General features: G+C 37.8%; 1 protein-coding gene across 1 annotated transcript in view; it reads right to left on the bottom strand.

Moving 5' to 3' along the window:
* The window catches only part of LOC106070747 (GTP-binding protein GEM-like), an 83,088-nt gene that overhangs the window by 46,396 nt on the left and 13,310 nt on the right, over positions 1-23,382 (bottom strand). Inside the window, exons 2-4 of the mRNA XM_056034535.1 lie at positions 8,834-9,508; positions 7,301-7,461; positions 6,703-6,850 (exon numbers count right to left, since the gene is read on the bottom strand). Coding sequence (XP_055890510.1) covers positions 6,703-6,850; positions 7,301-7,461; positions 8,834-9,102 — 578 coding nt within the window. The 5' untranslated portion in view covers positions 9,103-9,508. The remainder of the gene's footprint in view (positions 1-6,702; positions 6,851-7,300; positions 7,462-8,833; positions 9,509-23,382) is intronic.

Here is a 23,382-nt window from a genome sequence, read left to right on the forward strand (position 1 = left end):
GACATAGACATAAACCTTTTAATAACACAGAGACACCTAGAGACACATGGAGACACGTGCAGACACATAGAGAGACACAGAGACACCTAGAGACACATGGAGACACGTGCAGACACATAGAGAGACATAGAGACAGCTAGAGACACATGGAGACACGCGCAGAACCATAGAGAGACACAGAGACAGCTAGAGACACATGGAGACACGTGCAGACACATAGAGAGACATAGAGACAGCTAGAGACACATGGAGACACGCGCAGACACATAGAGAGACATAGAGACAGCTAGAGACACATGGAGACACGCGCAGACACATAGAGAGACACAGAGACAGCTAGAGACACATGGGGACACGTGCAGACACATAGAGAGACACAGAGACAGCTAGAGATACATGGAGACACGTGCAGACACATAGAGAGACACAGAGACAGCTAGAGATACATGGAGACACGTGCAGACACATAGAGAGACACAGAGACAGCTAGAGATACATGGAGACACGTGCAGACACATAGAGAGACACAGAGACAGCTAGAGATACATGGAGACACGTGCAGACACATAGAGAGACACAGAGACAGCTAGAGATACATGGAGACACGTGCAGACACATAGAGAGACACAGAGACAGCTAGATATACATGGAGACATAGGGAGACACAGAGACAGCTAGAGATACATGGAGACACGTGCAGACACATAGAGAGACATAGAGACACATAGAGAGACACAGAGACAGCTAGAGATACATGGAGACACGTGCAGACACATAGAGAGACATAGAGACAGCTAGAGATACATGGAGACACGTGCAGACACATAGAGAGACACAGAGACAGCTAGAGATACATGGAGACACGTGCAGACACATAGAGAGACACAGAGACAGCTAGAGATACATGGAGACACGTGAAGACACATAGAGAGACACAGAGACAGCTAGAGATACATGGAGACACGTGCAGACACATAGAGAGACATAGAGACAGCTAGAGATACATGGAGACACGTGCAGACACATAGAGAGACACAGAGACAGCTAGAGATACATGGAGACACGTGCAGACACATAGAGAGACACAGAGACAGCTAGAGATACATGGAGACACGTGAAGACACATAGAGAGACACAGAGACAGCTAGAGATACATGGAGACACGTGCAGACACATAGAGAGACATAGAGACAGCTAGAGATACATGGAGACACGTGCAGACACATAGAGAGACATAGAGACAGCTAGAGACACATGGGGACACGTGCAGACACATAGAGAGACACAGAGACAGCTAGAGATACATGGAGACACGTGCAGACACATAGAGAGACACAGAGACAGCTAGAGATACATGGAGACACGTGCAGACACATAGAGAGACACAGAGACAGCTAGAGATACATGGAGACACGTGCAGACACATAGAGAGACACAGAGACAGCTAGAGATACATGGAGACACGTGCAGACACATAGAGAGACACAGAGACAGCTAGAGATACATGGAGACACGTGCAGACACATAGAGAGACACAGAGACAGCTAGAGATACATGGAGACATAGGGAGACACAGAGACAGCTAGAGATACATGGAGACACGTGCAGACACATAGAGAGACATAGAGACACATAGAGAGACACAGAGACAGCTAGAGATACATGGAGACACGTGCAGACACATAGAGAGACATAGAGACAGCTAGAGATACATGGAGACACGTGCAGACACATAGAGAGACACAGAGACAGCTAGAGATAGATGGAGACACGTGCAGACACATAGAGAGACACAGAGACAGCTAGAGATACATGGAGACACGTGAAGACACATATAGAGACACAGAGACAGCTAGAGATACATGGAGACATGTGCAGACACATAGAGAGACATAGAGACAGCTAGAGATACATGGAGACACGTGCAGACACATAGAGAGACACAGAGACAGCTAGAGACACATGGAGACACGTGCAGACACATAGAGAGACATAGAGACACATAGAGAGACATGGAGACAGCTAGAGAGACAATGGACGTCTTTGTTCATGTCCTTCCATCTTCTCCTGTTTTTCTCATTCGACTTCTCAGCTGGTTTAGTCGAGCTCTTTCTTGGTTCACGAGAGGAAGTCGTTTCATGTTTGTCTAGTGACCGGCTGTTTTCGTCTATTACCAAGTAAAACGTAGAAGAGTAAGAAGGAAGTGAGGGATACAAACAGAAGGCATTACACCCAAACAGAACAAACATCATTATTTGTGAATCCACTGGCTTAGTCTTGTAACGTAGTTATTTAAAAACAAAATAGCGAAAAAAATATTTTTCCAAAATAAAAAAAAATTCCTAATTACTGGATGTCTGAGTTCTGTTCAAGTTTTCATTATTTTTTTTTTGTTAACCATTAAATAAAGAAAAGTTCATTTGGCGTGTTTTTCAATGTATCCAATCTTAAACTGTTCTCCCACGGTAATCTCCAGATAACATCTTGCGTTCCGTCTTTCTTTAAGAAAGTAGACAAAGAAAGAAATGTCTGCAAAGTCGACAAGAAGCTCTTCAAAATCGACACTAACAATTTGGAAAAGGAGGCACTGGAGAGAAATCATAGAGGGCAGGCACAAAGGGTGTGCAGATGGAATACACCAGAAGTAGAAATAAGGGGTGAAACTGCTGCAGTGTCTGGTGATAACAAGTGCCCAACCTGTGACCTCAGGTTTGTATTAAGGCTTGACCTCTTAAGTCAAATGAGACGCTGCAAAGTCCCGGTACAACGCCCCAGTGAGAGTTCTAAATGTTTACCTGTGGCGCCCCCCCCCCATGAGAACCTGGAAGAACGCCTTCATTGTGGAGTCCTGGGGGAGTGAGAATGTAATGATCAGAAAATAAACTTAAGAGACATATTTTTATAACACAATTTTCCTGTTTTATTTTGTATTGATATGTTTTGAATCCAAATGTTCAATTGAAGCTTGTCCTTTATTTTTTTTCTTCGAAAATAGCGTTTTGTAGATAACTTTTTTTTTTATTTTGTTTCTGGAGATAGACTTGACATGCTTCCTCCCCCCCCCCCCCCCCACAGCGTTTTCCGACGTTCTGAGCTTCAGAATTTATGCTTCCTCCCCCCCCCCCCCTTCAGAATTTCATAGACTTGACATGCTTCCTCCCCCCCCCCCCCCAGCGTTTTCCGACGTTCTGAGCTTCAGTATTTCATAGACTTGACATGCTTCCTCCCCCCCCTTTAGAATTTCTTTCTCCTGGCGTCAACAACGTCCAAGTACCAAAAGAGTGTCTCTAAAAGGTTTAAGTTACAAAGAGTGTCTCTCTAAAAGGTTTAAGTTACAAAGAGTGTCTCTAAAAGGTTTAAGTTACAAAGAGTGTCTCTAAAAGGTTTCAGTTACAAAGAGTGTCTCTAAAAGGTTTCAGTTACAAAGAGTGTCTCTAAAAGGTTTAAGTTACAAAGAATGACTCTAAAAGGTTTAAGTTACAAAGAGTGTCTCTAAAAGGTTTCAGTTACAAAGAGTGTCTCTAAAAGGTTTCAGTTACAAAGAGTGTCTCTTTAAAAGGTTTCAGTTAAAAAGAGTGTCTCTAAAAGGTTTAAGTTACAAAGAGTGTCTCTAAAAGGTTTCAGTTACAAAGAGTGTCTCTAAAAGGTTTAAGTTACAAAGAGTGTCTCTAAAAGGTTTAAATTACAAAGAGTGTCTCTAAAAGGTTTAAGTTACAAAGAGTGTCTCTAAAAGGTTTCAGTTACAAAGAGTGTCTCTAAAAGGTTTAAGTTACAAAGAGTGTCTCTAAAAGGTTTAAGTTACAAAGAGTGTCTCTAAAAGGTTTAAGTTACAAAGAGTGTCTCTAAAAGGTTTCAGTTACAAAGAGTGACTCTAAAAGGTTTAAATTACAAAGAGTGTCTCTAAAAGGTTTAAGTTACAAAGAGTGTCTCTAAAAGGCTTAAGTTACAAAGAGTGTCTCTAAAAGGTTTCAGTTACAAAGAGTGTCTCCAAAAGGATTCAGTTTCAAAGAGTGTCTCTAAAAGGTTTAAGTTTCAAAGAGTGTCTCTAAAAGGTTTCAGTTACAAAGAGTGAAGCGAACCACTAGTCAAGGGTCTTCTTGAAATCTGAGTGCGCAATTCATCCAATAAAAAAAAGTCTCTGGTCTAATTCAGTGTATTAATAAAGAAGGCAGAAGTGGTCAATACAATTCTGTGACGGACATTCAAAGTAAAAATAGCATGGGCGTGATTTATCTTAAGACAGTGGGCATTTTTTTATGCTTCACAAGAGTAGTTACCATGACCAGGTACAACTGTTGCAAGAATTTAGACCCAAGAAAGTCGAGAAGGACCCCGCAGACCATTGGAAACGTCTTATTTAGAAAGTCGCTACTGTTGTTGGCGCCTCTCGCAAAAAATTCTATACATTTTACACTGTCCTTATTAGAAGGTGAAACAACGTGACCTACTTACATGTTATTATTTAAAACAAAGATACTAATGCCTGTTCTCTTGGTTGATATTCACTCATGGATTGATACTTACAATGAAATATAACGTTTTTTTTTTGGTAGCCTCCCTTTGACAGGACACAGTGTGAGAAAAGCGGATCACTAGTTTTTATAACTTTTTGGTTGTATCTGCACTTTTACTAACCTCTAGATATTGGCAATGTATCCTTGAACTATATGTCCTTTAACTATGTGTCCTTAAAATATCTGCCTTTAGACTATATGTCTTTAAACAATGTGCCCTTCATCTAGATGTCATTAGACTATGTATTCATGACCTGTGTATCATTATATATATGGACGTGATGGTACGAAATTCGCAGGATGCAAAAGACACGAAGCTGCGTCAGCCAAAAGAAAGAAAAAGAAAGCTGTCCTGTCAGCTGGCCTAAGCACAGATGCATATGCATGCAGGAACTGTGACAAACTTCGCAGGATGCAAAAGACACGAAGCTGCGTCAGCCAAAAGAAAGAAAAAGAAAGCTGTCCTGTCAGCTGGCCTAAGCACAGATGCATATGCATGCAGGAACTGTGACAAACTTCGCAGGATGCAAAAGACACGAAGCTGCGTCAGCCAAAAGAAAGAAAAAGAAAGCTGTCCTGTCAGCTGGCCTAAGCACAGATGTTAATGCATGCAGGAACTGTGACAAACTTCGCAGGATGCAAAAGACACGAAGCTGCGTCAGCCAAAAGAAAGAAAAAAGAAAGCTGCCCTGTCAGCTGGCCTAAGCACAGATGCATATGCATGCAGGAACTGTGACAAACTTCGCAGGATGCAAAAGACACGAAGCTGCGTCAGCCAAAAGAAAGAAAAAGAAAGCTGTCCTGTCAGCTGGCCTAAGCACAGATGCATATGCATGCAGGAACTGTGACAAACTTCGCAGGATGCAAAAGACACGAAGCTGCGTCAGCCAAAAGAAAGAAAGCTGCCCTGTCAGCTGGCCTAAGCAAAGATGCATATGCATGCAGGAACTGTGACAAACTTCGCAGGATGCAAAAGACACGAAGCTGCGTCAGCCAAAAGAAAGAAAAAGAAAGCTGTCCTGTCAGCTGGCCTAAGCACAGATGCATATGCATGCAGGAACTGTGGCAAACTCTGCCGCCTCAGAATGGCTTGATCAGTCACGCCAGATTCTGCCCCATCTCAAGATGTAACCAAAGCAAGTGACTCATCTGGGCGCATTCATTGTCTTACGAGACAGAAGGAGCCATATATATATATATGAACTACTTTTCACGAGTCATTTAAAAATAGAAATCCATCTCTTCATATTGTGTTGCAATTAATCTCGATTAGATTAGAAAAGGTTTTGGTCAAGAATAATCAGCTGACAGAAAATATTTGTATGGGTCAGCACAGCTAATAAATGAGCTATGAAAGAGTTAAAATAACAAAAGTTCATCTAGAAACAAAGACAAACATTCTTAGTTCATCTAGAAACAAAGACAAATTCTAAGTTCATCTAGAAACAAAGACATTCTTTGTGTTTGTTATTTAAAAAAAACATAATAACCAGATTGGACTCTTACATTGATCTTATTGCTAAAAACATTTCTGGTCTCTAACACATTTCTAAGTCCACTCTTAAAGTACACAGGATTTAGGAAACGGTGCGGCTTGCCCCGGAAGGTGCTAACCCTTTCCAATGTCCCCTGTGCTACGTAAGAAGTGCACACAACGCTACAGACTGTCCTATTGAAAAGAAATGCTTACAAAAATGAAAACATTCAAACTTAGGGTCTCGTGCACACGACATGTATAAAAAAAAACAACAGTTCTAATTAGAGAATGTTTGTTTTGTTTTTAATGGAAATGAGATGAACTAGTTGGAAGAAAAATCAGTTTTGTTTTTTCTACTTTTCTCTTTCTCTGTCTTTCTGTTTTTTTTTTCTCTCTCTCTCTGTTTTTCTCTCTCTCTCTCTCCGTCTTTCTGGTTTTTTTTTCTCTCTCTCTCTCTGTTTTTCTCTCTCTCTCTCTGTTTTTCTCTCTCTCTCTCTCCGTCTTTCTGGTTTTTTTTTTCTCTCTCTCTCTCTCTGTTTTTCTCTCTCTCTCTCTCTGTTTTTTTCTCTCTCTCTCTCTCTGTCTTTCTGGTTTTTTTTCTCTCTCTCTCCCTGTTTTTCTCTCTCTCTCTCTGTCTTTCTGTTTCTCTCACTCTCTTCGTTTCTCTCTTCCATTTTCTCCCTCTTTTTGTGTCTAGCCTATTCTACTGACCTAAAGTACGATGGATTGGCTACTCCAGACTTTCGTCCGGTCGACGTGTTCGTGACGTAAGGCGATGAACCGGAACTGGAAGAGCTGTCCGTTGAAGCAAGACTTAATGTTCTTTGTCGGTCAAGGCCGCTGGCGGCACCACCAGTATCTGTTTTAATAACACGCCAAATAACTAATAAGTAGTTTTATCAGATGAACACATGAATATCTCATGCCCAATTAACATTGATCTGCAAGTATATTTTTTTTTTCAATCATTGTAAAATATATTTTAGCATACTGAGTCTCCAGTCTAATGAGCTGCCTGTCTAATGAGTAGCTAGTGTAATGATTAGAGCAACAGGTCAAATTAATTGTAAAGCGACTCTCTAGTCTACATTCAAATAGTTCAACTTGTTATGAAAAAATAGTTGATTGAAAAAATATAATGATTGATTCCAACGTTTGATCCAAAGCTAAACCACCAGCTAATGGGAAAACATTGTCTATGCTATTTCTACTGAACTGTGGCTAGTTGTACTTTATGCTCCTGAAATCTAGCTAGAAGTCTACATTCACTGAAGAGTTTCTTTAGTTCAAAAAAAAAATCAACTGCTACCTTTTTCATGGCACTGAGCCTCAGCTAATAGAGCCTGACCGCTAGATTGACGTCTTTGATCTTGCTGTCTGGCACTGCCAGATGACATCAAACTATTGACACTGGTCTTTCTGACAATGTCGCCAGCATTGATGACACCTTTGGCAGTGGTGGTAAAAGACCTGAAGAACAATCAGGTATATTATAAAGTCAACTTGAAATTTGGTGATGAAATATTTGTTCCAATTAATTACATCAATAAACTAAGTACTTTGACACTACAGCCTTTTTCCCTTCTCTGATACACAAGGTGTCATCAAGCACACACGACCAACATGTCCAACACAGCACACACGACCAACATGTCCAGCACAGCACACACGATCAACTGACTAACACCGCACACACGACCAACACAGCACACACGACCAACACAACACACACGATCAACACAGCAAACTAGACCAACACAGCATTAAAGACCAACACAGCACACACGACAAACACAGTATACAAGACCAACACAGCAAAGACCAACACATAAGCACACGACCAACACAAACAACCAACACAACACACACGATCAACACAGCATATAAGGACAACACAGCTCACGACCCACATAGAAGCACACTACAAACCGACTGCCGCAGCTCACGACCAACATAGAAGCACACTACAAATCGACTACCGCAGCTCACGACCAACATAGAAGCACACTACAAACCGACTACCACAGCTCACGACCAACATAGAAGCACACTACAAACCGACTACCGCAGCTCACGACCAACATAGAAGCACACTACAAACCGACTACCGCAGCTCACGACCAACATAGAAGCACACTACAAACCGACTACCACAGCTCACGACCAACATAGAAGCATACTACAAACCGACTACCACAGCTTACGACCAACATAGAAGCACACTACAAACCGACTACCGCAGCTCACGACCAACATAGAAGCACACTACAAACCGACTACCGCAGCTCACGACCTACATAGAAGCACACTACAAACCGACTACCGCAGCTCACGACCAACATAGAAGCACACTACAAACCGACTACCACAGCTCACGACCAACATAGAAGCACACTACAAACCGACTACCACAGCTCACGACCAACATAGAAGCACACTACAAACCGACTACCACAGCTCACGACCAACATAGAAGCACACTACAAACCGACTACCACAGCTTACGACCAACATAGAAGCACACTACAAACCGACTACCGCAGCTCACGACCAACATAGAAGCACACTACAAACCGACTACCGCAGCTCACGACCAACATAGAAGCACACTACAAACCGACTACCACAGCTCACGACCCACATAGAAGAACACTACAAACCGACTACCACAGCTCACGACCAACATAGAAGAACACTACAAACCGACTACCACAGCTCACGACCAACATAGAAGAACACTACAAACCGACTACCACAGCTTACGACCAACATAGAAGAACACTACAAACCGACTACCACAGCTCACGCGACATGCTTTTAGTCGTCTGTTCCTTCTTCTTACCTGACACTCACACAGCAAGTCCTGGGATCCCTGCAACCACTGAATCCCAACAAAAAAGCAGGGTTTGGTAAGCTGTTGGTCCTAGGTCGTGTGGAAGCAGGGTTTACGACCAGCGGTGACGGCACTGCTGTCACTGCCACTGACATCGATCTCAGCTGGCGTGTCGGTGAGTCAGTGTCACCTCCCACAGGTGTTGATATACTAGGCGTTGGAAGAGTCAAGTTTTGCTTCATTGTTGCCTTGATGGATCTTTTGAATAAGGCACACATACAGTTGAAGAGAACAAAACACACATGCAAGGTTTAAATCCAGAATGTAGCTCTGAAGAAGAACAGACTTTGGTACTCTTGAATTTTCAAATATTCACATTTTCTTCTTCACAATGTTATTGTTTCGAATTAAATGTAGTCCAGAAGAATTGCTTTTAATCTTGATTTGAAATCTCGTTGGTGGGGGAATAAAAATCTGGGCAAACCACGGGTCTTTCAGTTCGATTCTGGAATGCTCCTTGAATGCCCTGACAGCTGAGGTAAATAGGAAGGCTGGATGTGCGCATGTCAACAAAGTAACACCAAGGGAGTTAATGACTGGTCAATGATGCACATAGTGGGGCGATCTCTGGGCCATCATTCATTGAAAACATAATAAAGGAGCAGTTGGAATATTGGACAAGTTCTGAGGAAGATAAAGCATTGGTAAATAATAATTTAATTTACAAGAAAATGTTCTACCAAAATCTGTGAGACGAACAAGCAACTGCTTAAGTGTAACTATGTCAAGAGATGTCCAAGTTTACAGCTCATCTATCATATCCCGTGAGACGTGCTGGAGAGCACAACTACCACAAATATTTCATGACCTTTTTTTTTTCTGTGCTGCCGTCAACAAAGCAAAAAGACAAAGAAAGAAAATGATGTTCTTTACAAACATTTAACATCGTTGACAAGGAAAAGTGTCATGGCAACCATACAACATTACGTCACGGCAACTTCCGTTAAAAAAGGAATGATCATGACTTATTCTATTACACTGTGTCTCAGGGGGAAGTTATCCGCGGCTACATTGAGCGATTCTCTGTTGTATTTTCAAATATCTAACATAGGTTTTTATTTAGACATTTGTTAGCCTTTAATATCAGAATACTCTACTTTTATTTCACTACACGTAGACTTTGACTTGATATATCATGTAGTATTGGTGGTCATAATTCAACAAGGATACATTATCACAGAGAAAATAGAAAGAAAGAGCCAAACAGAGCCACACAGGACAGACTGAAAACAAGCCATTCAGAAAGATAGATAGATAGATAGATAGATAGATAGATAGATAGATAGATAGATAGATAGATAGATAGATAGATAGATAGACATATAGATAGATAGAGATAGACAGATAGATAGATAGATAGATAGATAGATAGATAGATAGATAGATAGATAGATAGATAGATAGATAGATAGATAGATAGATAGATAGATAGATAGATATTAATAATGTTACCTTGTAAATTAAATGTAAACTATATGACGAATATTCAAACCCAAACCTCCTGCCTCTAAATGTCAATGATCAACTAGAAACACTAGCTAGAGTCTCCCAGTCTGTCAGTACAAAGACTCTTGTGTATTCAGACACCCTGCTGAGATCTTGTTTGTGTATGACGAAACACCCACGTGACCAGCAGTCGCTGCCCACGCTGCCATATAAAATTTGTATATGATTTTGTATCTTCCGCACAATTTCTTGTTCTAGAAATATTGACGCAAGGAATTGGGTAAAAAAAAGTTCCCCCAGTCAGTTCAAAGTATTAAACGGGACATACAAGAGTCCTCATTTTCCTAGTCAAGACGTTCAAACAGGGTGGGAAAGAGGGGGAGAGTTTAGAACAATGGTTCCCTTACTGGTCTATATAGACCCTTAGGGTCTACGAAGACTTCCAAGTGGTCCACGAAGGTGAAATAATAAACTGGGGGTATATGAGATGTGTCTACGATAATGGATTTCATTTAAGCAGGTCGTGACTTTAATGTTCACATCCCATTAATGTCATTATTTCATACACTACTGGGCCTATTTGATTTGTACCTTAGTCCTTTCAATATGTATCCTGCTAATCTAACAAAAAATGGTTGTATTTAATTTCAATAACTATTTAAATAGTTTAATTTTGTTTACATGTTTAACAAACAAAAAAAACAACTGTAGATTTTATAGCGTTGATAATTTAAAATTAGGATTTATTCTTTCCTTGTCAAACAAGCAGTTGTCTAAGTGACTTTTTATGACGATATGAAACTAATTACGCTGGAGGATCATTTGAGACAATGCCGCCACGATAAAAAAAAATAAAGGTTTGAAAAATGTTCAAGCACTCAAAAGATAAAGTTTAGAATAGACCCACCACATCTCTCTACAACATTCTATACAGAAAAGGTTTGTGAGCGTCTGGCAATACCTTTTACTTTTAGCAAAATACGGACAACACAGTAGATAAAACATTGATTTTACCAGCCGCTGAAGTAGTTTAATAAACAGTTGTACACAAACCTACATCTGATAGTATTAAACGAATTTCTATTAAGCAACTATACAATTGAAGGGCACATCGGTGGCATGATTTATACCATTAAAAGCTTCTTATAATTCTTTGCAAACGACATCTACAGTTTGGGATCAGCAGCGCCGCAGGCTCTGACAGGCTGTAGCGCTGTGTAGTGCAAACTGCGTAACTTACGCAGCGTAAGGCTCCTTATTTTTCCTCAGGGTTGACGCACGAAACATTTCCCATGTTTGGGTATAGCTGCAAGCCGAATTCTGTTTTTCTTCTGCTAGCTGGGTTGCACGCCAAGGTCATGAGTCCCTCCAGCACAAAGCTAAGTTCCAAACAATGAGGGCAACAGGAAGAAGATGATAACATTCAATTAGTTTTTGATGTCTAAATCTGACCCCACATAGACCAACACTGACCCACATAGACCAACACTGACCCACATAGACCAACACTGACCCACAAAGACCAACACTGACCCATATACGACCAACATTACTATTAACGGCTATTCCCTTTGGAGCAGAGAAAACGTTTTCAGCCTCACCGTCCGCACGGAAACGTTTTTGGAGAGAAGATGAACACGTCAAAGCAAAAGAGAATCCTCAGTGGGCAGCCATATGTCAGGGTACACACTCCCTTTTCTCATAGAGAATTTTTCCCACTGGCGTACACCCTCATAGTTCATGTACTATGCTAATCGCCGACGGTTGCCTCATAGTTGTCGCCCTTCGTCATAGATTTCTAGTTCATAATGTTTATATTAGGTGTAACAAATTTGCATTTTCTTGAAACCAGCTCAGACAAAAAAGATTACTTTCGTCAAGCCCAGTGGAGGAAAGCTTTATCATTGGCCTAGAGTCTCAAGAGACGTAATGCCCACTCTGATAATCAATACTTTTAGACGCCGCTAAACATCAGTCATAATGAAAAAGATAATAACACCATTGAAGAGATCAGAAGTAGAACTGTGACACTTAGAAGCACACAGCGCAACTCTTTGAGAAAGGGAGGCCTAACAAGAATATAAGCAAATTTTACTTTTTAACAAGCCTGCCAGACTGACCCACTTACATAACACACAAAATGACAAAAGCAATTGGAGAATTTACGACCAAACAAAGAAACAAAAAATAAACAACTTTGGCTGAAATATTCCTAGCACCTGGCACAGTCCGTCTGACTTGATTTTATTCCCAAACAGAGAAATACTTTTAGCTGGCTGACTTGACATTTGACTGAACAAGATTTGTATCTTAATAATTCTTTAGACCAGGACTATGTAGTCACTTTGACTGTTATGTAATAGTACTTGACAACATTTCTGTCAATAGCACGTGGGGGTCTGCATAACAAAGACACTTTAAGACAGTAGTCTGCATTGTCTTCATGTCTTTGTTGTTGTTTTTATTTCTGCAGTTACTGCTGAAGGAAGGGGGGGATCCAGAATCGGCTGCACAAAACAATTGATAAATGAGTTGCAGCAAAAGTGAAACATTTTAGTAAAAATCGTTTAAAATTACTTTAAAGAATACACAAAAATAAAATGAAAATAATTTTTTCACAGACTCTCACTCTCTCTCTCTTGATCTGTCACTCTTTCTCTACCTACCTCTCTCTATCTCACTGAGACTCGTAAGTGGGAAAAATAGCGTATACAAGCTTCCATCCTGACAGACACACCGACAGACAGAGTTAATATAAGCTTTGTACAAAGAATCTATAGCATTGAAACTTGCTCCTAAATGTGAAATACTTTTTAAAAAAATAAATTGAAGCATTTGAAAGACTTAATGAATCTGCCCAACACACATTGGCACTGTTGTGGACATTCTCTCTATGTACCTAGCATTGATTGGCAAGTTTCTGAAGACACTGTCAGTCCAACATCCACGCCGAATAGTTGTGTACTTGGAAAATTTGAAAATAAACACATTTTTAACAAAGTTACAAAGACAGTTTGTGTGAAACACAAACTCGAAATCGGCCCCCGAAGTGGTCCACCTAGAGTCTTCACCAGGATTCGAACACGGGACTTCCAGTTCCAAGTGCTTTACCCCTCAGCCACATCATCTCCATATATCCATTTAGCAGACACTTATATTTTTGTAAATAATAATGATTAACCTTATCCATAGATTCAACACGAAAAAAAAAATTCTTGACCTACTTTAAGCTACAATTGTGTAGAAATGACAACAATTCAAGTATTAAGACTTTCCCCTCGCAAATAAAAATTAATATCTCCATTGTCATTGGTCATAGAAACTAGATATACATCTAGCTAGATCTAGACCTAGTTTTAGATCTAAATCTAGATTCAAGATCTAAGTCTAGGTCTAGAAATAGATCAAGTCTCTGTCTAGATCTAGTCGATCTAGAGTTAGATCTAAGTCTAGATCTAGATCTAATCTAATCTAGAACTCGTTTTATAAATATTTATATATTTAGTCTTATTTAGACTGTCAAGTGTAGGCCCCTATAATGAGGATATGTCAAAACTGCGCGCTATAAAAGTAGTTCGTTTATTTTTTAAACTTATAACTAAAACAAAGTTCGTATCAAAATTCTTTTAAAAAAATAACATTTGAATCAGTATTCTATTCAATGAGTTAGTTAATAAATGGAAAATATATTTTATAATGATGTATTGACACTTTTACCTTTGTGACCTTAGATGCAAATGTTTTGTACCAATGCGCGAATCTATGAATGAAACTTGATTTATTAATGAAGACGTCCATGACCTTTTAAAAACGTTACCTCCACTGAAGTTTTTTTCATTGAAAAGTGGTGTAATTTTTTTGAAAAATCTGCTTGCATATCGAGCAGCCCCGATTTGTCAAGAGGTTCGAACAGTTCACTTTTTATTGCTAAAACTTTTTTATTTGAATGTTTACCAAATTACTACTATATTGCTTCTGCGCATGCACCTTTTTTCTTTACTTCCGACACATACTATTTCCTTTTCCTTATAAAGGCTAAGTTCATGGTGAGGTCAAACTCAGGAGGTGTGGAATTATTCTTTTTTACTACCCGGTAGTGAAGGAAATGGGTAATAGGATTAAGGCTATTTTTAAGTATGATTGCTCATCAGCTTAAAGAGACTATTTGAAGTTGTGGAAATGGTGCAATGGATGGTGTTCTTGCGCTGGAGTAAAAAGAAAATGACTTTATAGTGAAAATTAAATATTAAAACATGTTTTTAGATATATTTTCTTTGATCTGTTCGAACCTTCCATCAACCCGATCGAGCTTACTAACTGGGGAAAAATCCGCTCGAGGAAAAGTACGCTTGGCGATACTTACCCTACACCTCTTTGACTTCGTATTTAATTTTAACTAAGCCTAGTGATACATTAAATCCAATCTATTTTTATAGAAAAAAGGACGAGGAATTCAGAGATACCATAAGTTTTTTCATAGGTCAGACCGTTACGGTGCTATAAAAATCCAAACTTGAAAATTGCTGCTGGTTCACTTTCGGAAAAGAAAAAAGTAGCCCTTGCATCAGAACTTTGAATGTTCTAAAACATCATGATGTCCGATTTTAATTTTCTCTTCTAGTTTTCTAGTTTCTGAGATCTAAATGGGGCAGACGGACAGACAGGCCACACAAAACTAATAACGTCTTTTCCCCTTTCGGGAGGCGCTAAAAAATATAACGCTATTGCAAATACAGATGCTACAATTAACAATTGCTAGCTTTAATTTCTAATATTGAATGATACAATGCATTGTATTTTTATTTTTTAATTTCCAACTTTGAAGTATGACAGTCTCACTTCCAGGCCATTTAATCAGGGGCAGGTAATTGTGAACAATGCTTCAGTAATGTTGATGTAAAAGTGCAGATTATGATCAGTCTGGCATTCATCATTTGTAGAGTAACAGGACAAGGAGATGTGTACAAAGGGAGGGAAGGATGGGGGATACAAATCCTGGAGGGGGGAGACGTTTAAATGCCAGATTTTACCTGTAGATGTCCTTACACCTCAAATAAAAAAAAACAGGTGCTTCAACTCTGACCTGATTTTCGTACAGACTGGTTAAGGGGTTACTGGATCCGATTTTGGGTAAAAAAATCGATTTTTCAATTTTGGTGTAATTAAATAGGTGGACATGTATTTTATAAACTGGCACCAAAAATTTTCTAAAAAATAGCATTTTTTATTGAAAAAAAGCATTTTAATGATGCGTGGTGAACACTATTTTTCATATTTTTCTTAATACAAATTCACTGTTTTTGAGTGAATGCATTTTTTGTGACCCCCCCTGTAACATATTTCTACAATCTCTAGAACTAATAGAGATAAATGTGTCAAATTTGGTACACATATTCAGAGATAAATAATACAGAGAATCAGCTAGTTTTAATGACTTTAGCTGAAGAAGTTTTTAATATATGATCTTTTGGGAAAAAAAATGTGGATTCATTTTACAGGAAAAAAATCACCCTTTTTTAAAAAATCATAAAATGCCCAATACTAAGGGAAAATGTATAAAATCTAGCTAGCTCCTTCCAGCCACCTTTATACTTTAAGGTGTAAGAATTTTTAGCTTTGAAATTTATCTATTTTGAAAAATTTTAGAATTTTCCTATATGAACTAATTTTTGTTTATTTTCAAGATGGCTGCCGTTACCATGGCAACCCGGAAACATTAGACAACGTTCAATATATATTTTTTATTATTGAGTTGTCATATGATATAATATAACAATAGTTATTAAGTTAAAGCAAAAATAAAAAAAATAAATTTCGCTATCCAGTAACCCATAATGGTAGACTGATACATACATCTGTTACTTCTATATCTGTAGCTTCTATATCTGTAGCTTGTAACTTCTATATCCGTAACTCCTATATCGTTAACTTGTAACTTATATTTCTGTAACTTGTAACTTATATTTCTGTAACTTGTATATCTGTAAGTTATTTATCAGTAGCCCTATATATCTATAATTTATCTACTCTAAATAGCAATGGTGGAGGTTGTTATATTGAAACTAGAAACTATTAAAAATTAAAACAATTTTTATTTACATTGTGATCTTGGTGTGTATATATATATATAAAAGACATTTGGAAGAAGGTTTTTATGTTTTTTGTCTCTTTTGTTTCCCATTGACATCATCTTTTTTTTTCTTTAATTTTTTTTTTGTTTGAAACACTCTTAGTAGAAAGAAGTATTTCTGTTTCAATGCATGTTAAGCCCGAGGACTTTTGCCAGATAGAGCGCGTAGTGAGGCCATTTCAAAAGGTTTGGTAGTGAGACCATTTCAAAAGGTTTGGTAGTGAGACCATTTCAAAAGGTTTGGTAGTGAGAACATTTCAAAAGGTTTGGTAGTGAGAACATTTCAAAAGGTTTGGTAGTGAGACCATTTCAAAAGGTTTGGTAGTGAGAACATTTCAAAAGGTTTGGTAGTGAGACCATTTCAAAAGGTTTGGTAGTGAGACCATTTCAAAAGGTTTGGTAGTGAGGCCACTTCAGAAACTCAAAAGTTTTCTTGTTAGAATTCTCAAACATTGTCGCTGTAATATCAAGTTATTATGCCAAAGAACTTCAAATATACCATGGATATAGTTCACCTACTTTGATTGGCTTTCTAAAGTTCAGGAAGAGGCTTACTGTTTATGTCTCTATGGTAACTGCATGTAGGGCTCAGTCAGTAATGCAAGAATTCGATCTATCTCACCCGAAGCTATCTCTAAGTCTTGTTATTTCTTTCACCAATAATGAAGATGATTCTATTTATAGCAATCACGTTGATGATTCTATTTATAGCATTCACGCGGCCCAAGTGTTGGTTGAGATGTTAAGTCACGTGACGGTGGAATAAAAGCCTACAGTCAGGAGTGTAGCTACCAGAGCAGTCAATCTACCAGGGTGACAGATTCGGTAAGTGACCCCCATCAATCAGGGATTGACTTTATTCTTAGAAACCAATTTTGGGTTATAATAAAGAATACAGCCTGATAAACTGACTTACAACTATCCCTCTTCATTTCACTTTTATCGGAATTGAATTAAATTTGTATTATTTGATTTGCAATTAACTTACATTATTTGATTTGTAATAAACTTAAATTATTTGATTTGTAATCAACTTAAATTATCTGATATTGTTTCCATCGTTCATTAAAAACACGGTTTGACCTGAAATTTCAATGGGAGATCAACCATAGTGTAAGAGCAAAAGAATAGTGATGCTTAGAAATATCTTAAATTTTATTGGCTGAACAAAATGTAAAACATGAAAGACATAAAAAAAAAACCAATACCTCCTTTATACAATTTAATTGGCTATTATTTTGCATCTAAAAAAATAATGAATTTTTTTAAAGGAAGATTTTTAGATCTCGTAAACTAGAAAAAAGATATTGAAAATCCGACATCATAGTATTTCAGACCATTCAAAGTTCACATTCTGTAACTGCATCTGTCTTTTCTAAAAGCGAAAAATTTAATTTTTAAAATCAATTATGCAAGCAGTTTTTTCAAAAAAAAATATACCATATATACAACTATTCACTATTAATAGTAACAAACACTGAAAACTATCTGGTAAGGGAGACAACTTTATACCATATTTTTAACACATTTATGCAAACGGTTTTAGATTTTTAGTCAAAATTATTTTTTTTTTTACAATGGTTATGCTCAGCAAGTACATTGTGTCTTACTAACTAGTACATTTACAAAAAAAAAGTTTATTTTTTTTTAAAGAGAAAAACAATTAATAAGTAGTTTTTATATTATCGCGTGAACTGTAGTGCGAGAATTTCTTTTTTTCTTTTTTTTTTGAGGCTTTGAATAAGAGGTTGACTCTTTACAAAAAAATTAGATAATCATAATAAGACATCAGTTAGGCCATGTCCAAGTGTAAGTGTTATTTGCTTTAGTTTCTAGAGTAGATATTTAACTTAGCGACATTCGACAGTTCCGTTCACGATTAGGAATTTGGCGTGAAAAGTTATTTGTTTCATCAAAAGGTTAAAGTTTTTACTTAGCGACAGTGACGTCAATATTAAAAACAAGACTAGGTTTAAAAGTGTAAGTGTTATTTGCTTTAGTTTCTAGAGTAGATATTTAACTTAGCGACATTCGACAGTTCCGTTCATTACGTAGTAAACTTCTTATTCGAGATCGTTCATCTGCGTCGTGTATTTTCTACATTGTTGACCTTTCGCCTGTGTTATTTCACTGTTAACTCTGTTTAGACTTCTCTGCACAAGACAAAGCACGGAGGCACCTAACAATGAATACAACTTTCATTTCGCTTGTTGAGGAGGGGAGGGCGAAATGTGGTAGATTGTATTTGAACAAGTTTTCCAAGAGATCTAGTTGACTTTAAGCTGCTGTTTATTTATTACGAAATACAAATGACATCCAATAAAAAACAGGAGAGAATATGTGTTTCTTTAAAAATACAGTCAGACTGAATCTACTAGTCACTTTCTAACAGAATCTACTGCACTAACATAATCTACTGAACACACTAACAGAATCTACTAGCCACTGTCTAACATAATCTACTGTACACACTAACAAAATCTACTAGACACTGTCGAACATAATCTATTGTACACACTAACAGAATCTACTAGACATTATCTAACAGAATCTCTAAGAAAAATATATACGGTACAGTGTATTGTGTAAGATCAATGAAATTGAAAGATCTTTTATAATTTATTGCAAACGTTTCTGACTTGGTGAACTCTCATTGTGTTAAATTAAGTCCTTGTTCCACTCACTTAGTGAACTCTCATTGTGTTAAATTAAGTCCTTGTACCACTCACTTGGTGAACTCTCATTGTGTTAAATTAAGTCCTTGTTCCACTCACTTAGTGAACTCTCATTGTGTTAAATTAAGTCCTTGTTCCACTCACTTAGTGAACTCTCATTGTGTTAAGTCCTTGTTCCACTCTTCGCATTGTTTACTCTTCTCGATACAAAGTGATTTAACATTATCTGGTGTAGATTATCCACACACAAAGTTATCTAGCTTTGTCACTTAATAGAAGATGTACACACAATGTTATCTAGCTTTGTCACTTAATAGAAGATTTACACACAATGTTATCTAGCTTTGTCACTTAATAGAAGATGTACACACAATGTTATCTAGCTTTGTCACTTAATAGAAGATGTACACACAATGTTATCTAGCTTTGTCACTTAATAGAAGATGTACACACAATGTTGTAGTGATCTTGTTTTTATTTCCTTGACTATCCCATGTACATAAAATGGATTTACTAAATGTTACAAAACAAACAACAAATGCTGTCCATACTAGAACTAGCTGAGCCTGGCTTCTTGCTTTTTCTTTCTCATTTTGTTACAAAGTTTATATCATTTTACTTTTTCTGTCTGTCTAGTAAAATGTTTGTACATGTTATTGCTTCCACACGAATTCTCGGATCAAGTTGAAACTTTGCACAATTATTCATTGGCCTAGAACAATTTAATTATTTATTTTCCTAAAAAACATGAATTAATTCAAAAAATTAACCAATTCGCCAATTATTATTCTCATAGCCAGCTTTTTGCTGCTGAGCTGTTAGCTCTTTTGCTGCTGAGCTGTTAGCTCTTTGGCTGCTGAGCTGTTAGCTCTTTGGCTGCTGAGCTGTTAGCTCTTTGGCTGCTGAGCTGTTAGCTCTTTGGCTGCTGAGCTGTTAGCTCTTTGGCTGCTGAGCTGTTAGCTCTTTGGCTGCTGAGCTGTTAGCTCTTTGGCTGCTGAGCTGTTAGCTCTTTGGCTGCTGAGCTGTTAGCTCTTTTGCAGACTGCCAAGGACAAATAGCCTGAGGAAACACACAGCCTACACTAAACTCGTCAGTTCATTATTGGTGATTAACTATGTTGTGTGCTATCGAGTAAGGGATATAACTTCTACATTATTGAGAGTTATAACTGTAAGTACGGAGTTTTTCAACCTTAGATAACTTTCGATTCTTAAAAATGGATTTTCTTTTGTTTTTTTGTACTATTAGCGGCCGTTCGCTTGCCTACTGTCCATGTCGGCTGGTAAACTAACAAAGTAACAAAGTTACCATATTACTTAAATCTTCCATTTTCCTAAAAGTGTAACATCCGCTTGTGTTACATAAAAATGCCCCATAGCTACAAGACATTGTACACTATATCGTGCAAGAAATAGTTTCTAGTGATATTAACCCTCCCACGCCAACACGCTAGATCAAATAATCTAATGTTGAAAGAAGTATTGCCCAACTCGAGCAGGATATTGTTGTGGATTTGATTTGTTTCTGTCTGCTTTTAGGTTCATACAAAATGTTTTTGTTCGTAATCACGAGGCGTTGTTTTTTTTATCACAACCGTCCATGCCTATATGCATCCATGGATTATGTGACTATGTGTCCTTAGACTGTGTGTCCGTAGACTATGTGTCCTTAGACTGTGTATCATTAAACTACGTGTCCTTAGACTATATGCCATTCGACTAGACTATGTGTTCTTAGACTATGTCTTCTTAGACTATGTATCGTTAGACTATGTGTCCTTAAACAATGTGTCATTAGACTACTCTAGTATTCCTTAGACTATGCGTCATTAGACTAGACTATATGTCCTTAGACTATGAGTCCTTAGACTAAGTGTTCTTAGACTAGACAATGTATCATTAGACTATGTGTCCTTAGACTACACTATATGTCCTTAAACTACACTATGTGTTCTTAGACTGAGTCCTTAGACTATGAGTCCTTAGACTATGTGCCCTTAGACTATGTGCCCTTAGACTATGTGTCCTTAGACTATGTGCCCTTAGACTATGTGTCCTTAGACTATGTGTCCTTAGACTATATGTCCTTAGACTATATGTCCTTAAACTACACTATGTGTTCTTAGACTATGAGTCCTTAGACTATGAGTCCTTAGACTATGTGCTCTTAGACTATGTGTCTTTAGACTATGTGCCCTTAGACTATGTGCCCTTAGACTATGTGCCCTTAGACTATGTGCCCTTAGACTATGTGCCCTTAGACTGTATCCATAGACTATGTGCCATTAGACTGTTTCCATAGACTATGTGCCCTTAGACTATGTGCCCTTAGACTATGTGCCCTTAGACTATGTGCCCTTAGATTATGTGCCCTTAGACTGTATCCATAGACTATGTGCCAATAGACTGTTACCATAGACTATGTGCCCTTAGACTATGTGCCCTTAGACTATGTGTCCTTAGACTATGTGTCCTTAGATTATGTGCCCTTAGACTATGTGCCCTTAGACTGTATTCATAGACTATGTGCCCTTAGACGGTATCCTTAGACTATGTGCCTTTAGACTATGTGCCCTTAGACTATGTGCCCTTAGACTGTATCCATGACTATGTGCCCTTAGACTTGTATCCATAGACTATGTGCCCTTAGACTATGTGCCCTTAGACTATGTGCCCTTAGACTATGTGCCCTTAGACTATGTGTTCTTAGACTTTGTATCCTTAGACTATGTGCCCTTAGACTATGTGCCATTCGACTAGACTATGTGTTCTTAGACTTTGTATCCTTAGACTATGTGTCCTTAAACAATGTGTCATTAGACTACTCTATTAGTCCTTAGACTGTGCGTCATTAGACTAGACTATATATCCTTAGACTATGTGTCTTTAGACTCTGTGTTATTAGACTATGTGTCCTTAGAGTATGTGTCCTTAGAGTATGTGTGCTTAGAGTATGTGTCCTTAGACTATGTGTTCTTAATCTATGCGTCATTAGACTAGACTATGTGCCCTTAGGCTATGTGTCCTTAGACTATGCGTTATTACACAAATTTGTACAAATGCTCCTTCTTCTCTAGTGCTATTAGAGCATGGAATGGGTTGCCTGATATAGCCAGGAAAACCAGTGACTAAGCAGAATTTAGGTCATTGGTTAATATGCATGACTAAATGCATGACGCGTAGGACGTAATCATATTATATAGATAAGATAAAATAAGACTATGTGTCCTTAGACTATGTGTCCTTAGACTATGTCTTCTTAGACTAGAGTATGTATCATTAGACTAATAATAATAAGAAGAAGAAGAAGAATCTTCAATGTCCGTAAGGAAATTTGTCTTACAATTTGTGCATTACACCAAACAAAACAATTGTAACTATAAAAAATATATGAATATATATCATTAGACTATATATAACTAAACCACTAGCAAGCTTACAGGCCCGAGAATGAAACATTTTCGATAGTCGTTGTCAAGGTACATTGCTAGCACAAGATGGACCGATGTGTGAGGTACTGATCTAGAATCTCGAACCAAAGTGAGGATATTAAAACTAAAATTGCTGACAACAGTTTTAGGTTAGAGATTAGTTTGTTGTAAGAAACAGGAGAGGAAATAGACACCAGGCGACATAGTTACCATCTACATTTCTACAATCTAAATGTATGACTATTTGTTGCTTTAAAACATATAATGTTTAGAAAATCTAATAAATTCCTAATTTATGTTTAAACTCAAGATTCATATTTTATTTTTCACTGAAAAATTAAGAGAAAAAATAAATTTCACGAATATGAGGATCGAACGTACGTCATTCACGTTTTAGTATTTCAACTTACAGAAGTGAATACAAATTAATCTTAGAGTATATTCCAAAATCTACTTTTGTAAGAAAGAGTGACCTAATAGTAAGAATTTAATGTCCATGTTTTATGATTTCATGAATGTTTTGTGATCAGGTGGCTCTCTACACAGTCAAGTTTCTTTGAACGGGATCCTACCAACTTACACACATTTAAGAAATTTTTTTTAGTAATTTTCTTACGTACACTAACGTCCTCTACTTTGAGGAAAGACAGGGGCGGACTTCTAAAGACTTAAAGATTTTATTTTTTTTTTGTTGACCAAGTTATTACATCGTCTGCTTACCCTCAACCCGTCTACAAAGTCGACAATTTTTCATTCTTGATTGAAGTGAAGAACTCAAGCATGAAGTAACCATAGATTTGTGGAGAGTCTGGAATTG

The sequence above is a fragment of the Biomphalaria glabrata genome, chromosome 7 (genome assembly GCF_947242115.1).
Source record: "Biomphalaria glabrata chromosome 7, xgBioGlab47.1, whole genome shotgun sequence".
In the NCBI taxonomy this organism is placed as follows: domain Eukaryota; kingdom Metazoa; phylum Mollusca; class Gastropoda; family Planorbidae; genus Biomphalaria; species Biomphalaria glabrata.